General features: G+C 51.4%; 1 protein-coding gene across 1 annotated transcript; it reads left to right on the plus strand.

Annotated features, from left to right (window-relative positions):
- Positions 1–2,839: 2,839 nt before the first annotated feature.
- On the plus strand, positions 2,840–6,939 carry NEIL2 (nei like DNA glycosylase 2). The gene is made up of 4 exons (XM_075147992.1): positions 2,840–2,977; positions 4,041–4,372; positions 5,893–6,089; positions 6,559–6,939. Exons 1-4 carry the CDS (start codon positions 2,840–2,842, stop codon positions 6,873–6,875), a joined length of 984 nt encoding a protein of 327 aa, XP_075004093.1. The 3' UTR covers positions 6,876–6,939.
- The last annotated feature ends 97 nt before the right edge of the window (positions 6,940–7,036 follow it).

Consider the following 7,036-nt stretch of genomic DNA (forward strand, 5'->3'; position numbering starts at 1 on the left):
GAAACTCCACCCATTTCTCCCACACCAGCCAATCGGGGATCTCCCCTGCTACTTGGGGGTGGAGGGTCGTCCTCTCCTATAAAAGTGGGTGGGTGGAAGGGTTTTGGGTGCAGGTGATGTTGAGGGTGGGTAGGTTGGGTAGGGAGAGGGTAGAGCTGCTGTGGGAGGTGGCTGGGGGTGTTGGAAAGGGGATGGGGGCAGAGGAAGGGTTCTGGAGCATGGAGGAGCAGAAGGGGGGCAATGAAGTAAGGGAGAAAGGCTGTGTGGTCTGCTCCCAGATGCCTGCACAGGGTGAGCCTGGGAAGGGCAGTGGCTTGAGGGCTGGATGCAGGGATGTGGGGCTCAAGGGGTGTGTGCTATGGGGCTCTGTACAGTGCATGTGAAGGTGTTGGGTGATTCTTCCTTCCCCAGCGCTCTGGTGTGGGCAGACTGCCTCCACTGCCCTGGGGAGATGGGGTGAGGGGGGGAACTTGGGGCTCAGTTGTTTCGGAGAGCTGCAAGTTAATGCTTGGATGAATGCCAGAAGATGGTGAGCCCTGTGCTCCCTTAATTGCATGTGGAGAGTCAGGGCTGTCCCTGCAGGAGCCTTGTGCAGGGGTGTGAAGCCACCGTGGGGCTTCCTCCACAATGGGGTGTGGGGCTCCAATCCGTGGGCACAGGTGAGCTGGTAGCGTGGGTGTGCAGGTAAAGCTGGGTTGAGGTGGATGAACCTGGCAGCCTTGTCCTTGTTATGTCCCAGTGTGGGTCCTTTGCTTCTCTCTGAGCACAAGGACTGGAAATGAGCCCATACCTGGGGAGGATTTCTCCTGGAGGCCTGGCTCCCTGCCCCAGATCTGTAGTGGTACCAGCTCAGGTGGCTTGCTGGGACAGCTCTGGGGGAGATGGGTGTCATGCCCTGCAGAGGGCTGGGGCTTGTTATCCTCCTCTTCCTTCTTGGAGGGGAGAACGTTTTGGAAGAGGCTGAAGTAGGTTTGGAGTGAAAAGTTGAAATAGGGAGGTCCACGGAGAGGAGGAGGAAACCAGAGACAGCAGATGCTGGTTCTTCTGATGCCCTGGGGGAAAGGGCAGGCTCTCCTCTTGAAGAGGAGCATTATTCTGCTGTCCAGAGTGGCTACAGCTGGGGGAGTGCGTGCATTAAAACCTTACAAAGTGCTCGGCACTTGTAGTCTCTCACAGCTCTGCAGATGATGAGCTTCCTTAGGTTCTGAGCTCTGGGCTGTGTGAGCTGTTCTGGGGCTCATTCCGTGCTACGTGACATAAGGCCGGTGCCTAGATAGTCAGGAGGAGGACCCAAAGGGCCTGGGGCATGGGCATACCCCTTGGATGACCTGTGTCCAGTGGCCAAACGCTGCTCCCAGAGATCCAGATTGCTGCTGGTGCCTTTGGCAGCAGGAGTGCCTCTTTAGCTGACTCTTGCCAGCCTGCAACTGGCTTTTGACTAGAGTCTGAACACAATATGCGGCTTTTTTGGGTGAAACTGGAGCAGGCCTGTGAATAATTATCCCATGCCCTAGGAGACTCAGGAATAAAGCTCAGCTTGCTCCTGTTGAGGGTATGTCCATGCCTCGCTGTTGTTCATAGCCCCGTGGGTGTGGCTGCTGTCTTAAATGCCTCTTCTGGGCTAAAAAGCTTCAGTGGACAAGTTCTGTGGCAGGGGGTGGGTTGGAGGGCTGGGGCAGGAGCATGTGGCACTGAAGGCTTTGGTTTCACAGTCACTCTGAGCTGACGCGAGTGTGGGCTGCTGCATCTGCTCTAGCCCAGACAGCAGAGAAGCTGAGATGCCAGCATGAGGTGGGAATGCCTCTTCTGGTGGGGGACCATGCACAAGATTGCTTTTGATTTTCACATCAAGCTATCTCAGAGCTGTGCCGGGTAGCTCAGAGCCTTGTACCGAGTTTAAAGCTGAGACTCTGGTCGGTGCTGGTCTCTGGGATTAGTCTGCAGGGGGGATTGGCACTGTGGGATGAAAGCTAAACCATGCTTTCCATGTCCTGGAGCCTGCTTTCTTGTACACCCTGTCCTGGCAGAAGTCCTTAGAAGAACTGCAAGTGACATGTGGCTGGGATATCATGCCAGAAATAACCCCTTATGTACTGGTGTGACTTCCTGGAGGGAGCTACAGGATGCTGTAGGATGGAGCTGCTTCATCTCCCCCTCATCCAGAGTCTTCTGATCCCAGATGCTACTAGTAGAGTGTATAAATGCTCCCTAACTGGCCCCATGCCATTACAGCCAGTGGGGCAAGCAGCTGGTAAAGTAAGAGGAGGGGATGAGCTAACTCCAGTGCCGATCAGGGAGCAGTGCTTGTCTTGGTGGCTGTATCAGAAACAGGATGGCTCACTGTGGCCTGTGCTGGTTCTGGTTCATTAATATCTATGTAAGGTTGCGTTCCTCCTTTGTACTGGGACATCAAGGCTGTGACTGAGGGAATGGTTGGAGTTCAGTGAGCTCTTGTTCCTGGTGAGGAGAGGGATGCTAAATAGTCTAATTTAAGGTCCTCCACGAAGAACCTGAAGTAGGAAAGGACTTCTGGAGATCCCCAGGCCAAATTCCTTCTTGTGGGGCAAAAACTACCATTAAAGCAGGTTGCTCGGGGCCTTATTTAATTGAATTATGAATATCCCCAAGGGTGGAAATTCCGCCACCTCTCTGGGCCTGAAAGGAACCTGTTTCTCTCCATGGACTTTGCCATGGGGACTTGAGGAGGAAAATGGGGGTGAGGAGATCGTGGTGAACTCAGCTTCTGACTGGTTTTGTGTATTTCTGAGCTGCAACTTTCCTTCAAGTCTAGGGCACCAAGTGTGAGAAGGACCTGCTATTCCCTCAACAGCTGCTGGAGATGCCGGAGGGCCCATCAGTGAGGAAATTCCAGCTGCTGACTTCCCCTTTTGTGGGACAAGTGGTGGCCAAGGTGGGGGGAAGCAGCCGGAAGATCAATGTGAATGACCTGAACGCCCTGAGGCTCCAGGACTCCCAGGTGAGCTGTACTAAAGATGAACTTATTGGTCCATGACAAGTCAGATGCAGGACAATGGTGGTTTGCCTCAGGGTCACAGAAGGTGCATAACCTGAGAACGACACCAAGCTTGTGTTTGAGGAAGACCATTGGCTTTGTTTATAGCCACAAAACAGGTGCATGTGGCCAAAGAGATGTGAATGCCCGTTTTGGATTACTGCTCTGTGTTGCAAAGTTTGGGATCAAGGTCAGTGTGAGGAGAGGCTCCTGTAGTGATGTGGCTAGACACGGAGATGCCCAGAACTATTTGCAGTTTTGGTCAGTCATGCTAATGCACTGGTTCTGTGCCTCTCAAGGGATGACGAGTTGGTGTTGGTGAGGGCTGTCTGTAGATGAGAGTTGATTTCTTCAGTATGTGGATGTCAGAAGCAGCAGCCTTGTTTCCCTCAGCTGTGAACTTGCACAGTTGCTTCCCTTATACCCGAGGGTAGTGTTTCACCTGCCTAGGTTAAAATGTCTATGTCGTGGGCGCTTGTGAGATAGTCACACTGGGTCAGTTCTGCTGGGGGTTTCACTTGCCTGACCTTCAGATGATGATTTGGACTTGACTGACCAAAGGCTAGTGCAGCCTCACCTCTGATTACGTGATAGACTCAGCTGGGCACAAAGATGTGAGCTGCTCAGCAGTCATTTGTGGCTAGCCTGTGGCTTCAGAGCCACCCTTGAGTTAGGTCATCCTAGTGTGAGACAACTTGAGGGCAGCACAAAGTGTGGAGGTGAATGAGAAGCAGGGATGACAGACTTTGAAACTGTCTGTCCTGGAATGTCTCTTTGGCCTGACAGGAGCCTCTGGGAGGGCTTCACACTGGAGTGGCATCTGAACACCATGTGCTTCCTGTAGACAAAGAAGGGATGCTGAGAGGATGATTGCAGCTCTGATGGGAATGGCTCAGATGCTAATGAATCCCGTGTTCAGGGTGGGGTGATGAGCCTTCTATCTAAAAAAGATTGTAGAAAATAGTCACTTGTATGGAAACAGCCAGAGGTTTTGTGGATCCTCAGTACATCCCACCTTTTTTCTCAGGTTCATGGGAAGAACTTGTACCTGGCATTTGTGGCAGCTGAAGGTCCCTTAGGCCCAACTGCAGAAGAGACAGTGCTGCAAAGAGAGGCTGCTAGTGGGGCAAGTTCTCCTGCCCAGGGAGGGCAAGAACAGGTTTGTGCTTCACAGACACATCCCCAGGAGGAGGAGCTGCAGGAAATTCAGCACTCAAGATCTGAACCTCCAGATGCAGCAGAGGGTCCGGGCAACTGGCTGCGCTTCCACTTCGGCTTGTTTGGCAGCATTCGGGCAAATGAGTTCTCAAGAGCAAACAAAGCCAATAAAAGGGGGGACTGGAAAGACCCTATACCCAGGTATTTGGTGGAGTCCTTGCAAACTCTGCTTTCTCCCTGCCTCTCATTCTGGAGAGGCACTCTTCTGTCTCAAACTAAATTTGTGTGGGAATGCTCTTAGTCTTGTCTTTTTTCTCTGCTAATTCTTAAGATAAGTAGGCATGAGGGATGGCATGAGTGGGTGTGCGGTGTGTTCAACCAGGGAATCCACAGTAGACTGTCGTCTGGGTATTCCTATGTTGAGGTCTCCCAACAGTATCAGTTGGTCATGGTTTTCCTTGGACATACCTTATCTTAGTACTGCATGTTCTTCCACCCTTCATAAGAAATTGGGTTTTCTGCCCTTTGTTGCCACCTTCCTCCTCCCAGCCACATCCTCTCTAATGCTTTCCTTTTTCTGCTGTCTCTGTGTGTTTTATCTCCTTTGTTTTAAGTGATCAGAGAATTAAGCGATTGCACTTGTGGGATGTATGTTGCCTGCCAGCCTGGGGATCATAGTACCAGCTCAGTTAAGATTTTTATTCAAAGAGAGGACTGTTAGGATGCCAGACTGAACCATGCCCTGAAAATGCCAGTTTCTCCCAATTGCATGTTTAAAAAAAGCCTTGGATAAATAGCACACATCTAAGGCAGCTGGAATCACCGGTTGGAGTGATGCTGTTAAAGGCAGCCGTGCATTGAAAACACAGGCGTCCTAAGTACCACTGGAAGGGTACTGAACAAGGAAAGGGTAAATACTGGAAGATAGTGTGGACTCTGCTCTTGCAAGCTGTTTAACCTGAGTGGTTAATAATGTACAAGGTGAGTTCCTGGCACCTGTGTATGTGGTGTATTTGTTAGGGACACACTCCCCGCTCCCCCGTCCTGCAATCTCTTGACAGATTGCTTTATTTCTACACCAGTAGTTTCAGACACAGTCAGTTTTGTGTGCTACTTTGAGCATCAGTTTCTCTGATTATGGACCCTACTGCTGGAGCCCTTGGTCATCTGGCTTGCCTGCTGGGGAGAGCTAAGATGCTGATACATCTCCCTGCCTGCTGTTGTCTCTTGGCTAGGGACCACGGGGCAGCAGAAAGAACAATTGTCCGCAAGTTGTGTGGGTTCACAACCAAGTTTCTTGGCTGAAATCATTAAAGAGGCTACCTTGCATCAAGATGGTGGCCTGGTGTGTTGGAGTCCTGCTGTGACTCTGTGCACACAAGCATGTGCAGTGATAAGCTGCAGGGAAGGGATAGCTGGATTAGGTTACAGGGTTGGGGGACTGGTACTTCAAGATGTCTCTCTGGCTCTCATGAGAATGAGTAGGCTTGTGCTTTCCATGGGCTGATGACTTGTCCTAATGCCTCGCCCTGATGCCTTCTCCCTAAGCTTATCTCGTGTGCAGGCTCTTTCCTCACCATCCAGTGGTTTTTCACACCATTGCTACGCTGCTGTCTTTCTGCTCTTTCCTTTCTGTGCAAGCCTCTTCAGCCAGAGCAGAATATAACAAATGGTTCAGGGATGTTTCTGGCGAGAGACTTTAACTTCTCTGCTTCTCCCAGGCTGGTTCTGCACTTTGAGAGCGGAGGCTTCCTTGTTTTCTACAACTGCCGAATGTACTGGTGCTCATCTCCAAGGGCTGATCCTGCTTCTGACATCCTGTCTGTGGAGTTCCACCGCGGCCGGGCGCTGGATGCCCTCTGCACACCTGATCCCATCTGCTACACTCTCTTAGACCAAAGATATTTTTCAGGACTGGGTGAGTTCCAGGCTATAGTGGCAGAGCAAGAAATAGAGGAAGGTGGGTGGGATGTTTACAGATCCAGAGCTGCATGTCTGAGCCTTTTACCCCTTAGCCTTAAGGATTCTGGTCGATCCAGCTGAGGGTACATTGTCATCTTGCTGAGGACAAGGCTTGCAGTCTGTAGCCCCAGGCTTCAGATGCTTGAGTGCACCTTGTGAGCACAGTGAACTGTCTTTGTGTGTGTGACTATGGATTGGCTTGTACTTGTGGAATAAAGGAAGGTCTGCTTCAGGGGTACTGCGAAGAGACTCTCTTCCAGTCCAATCCCAGCTATAAGTCTACTCCTTGTATGCCACTTCTCATACGGGGAATGGTGTTGCTAGCTGTGATCCTTGAGGCAGAAGTCACAGTGATTGGAGCCGTAGGTCTGCATCGTCTTGATAAGAAATATCCTTATTGTCTCCTTATTTCTGACCCTTTCCAGGGAACATCATTAAGAATGAGATCTTGTACCTGGCCAAGATCCATCCGTTAACACAAGGCTCTGTCTTGGCTCTCTCGGATCTGGAGCGTCTGCTTGACTATGCCATTCAGTTCAGCTCTGCCTGGCTGCACAGCAAGCTGCACGGCAAAGGGCTGCACCCTCAGATCTACCAGAAGGAGCAGTGTCCCCTCGGGCATGCAGTGATGAAGGGAACCCTTGGACCCTCAGGTGGCTTTAAGAGACTTACGTGGTGGTGTCCTCAGTGCCAGCCTGCGGTGCTGTCAGGGCATGGGGATCCTTCCCCAGTCACCGAGTGACCTGGCTTTCTGTGTTCCTTCTTTTCTGGAGGGTGTCTAGGTGGTCTCTGAACCATGCTCTCAGTTGTCCTGAGAAGGGCTTCATGGTTTCAGGCTGTTGAGTTTGCTCCTTAGGGACAGTGAGTTGGCAGAGTTAAGTGCTCAGTGGAGGTTACAGGAGT

Source organism: Calonectris borealis, chromosome 3 (assembly GCF_964195595.1).
Source record: "Calonectris borealis chromosome 3, bCalBor7.hap1.2, whole genome shotgun sequence".
Taxonomy (NCBI): Eukaryota; Metazoa; Chordata; class Aves; order Procellariiformes; family Procellariidae; genus Calonectris; species Calonectris borealis.

What these genes read in the sequence shown, in the direction of transcription:
- NEIL2 (XM_075147992.1), top strand. Translation starts at nt 2,840, where the DNA reads ATGCCGGAGGGCCCATCAGTGAGGAAATTCCAGCTGCTGACTTCCCCT. An exon ending in TGAGGCTCCAGGACTCCCAG is followed by an intron (nt 2,978 to 4,040) that starts GTGAGCTGTACT and finishes CTTTTTTCTCAG; the next exon opens with GTTCATGGGAAGAACTTGTA. An exon ending in TGGAAAGACCCTATACCCAG is followed by an intron (nt 4,373 to 5,892) that starts GTATTTGGTGGA and finishes TGCTTCTCCCAG; the next exon opens with GCTGGTTCTGCACTTTGAGA.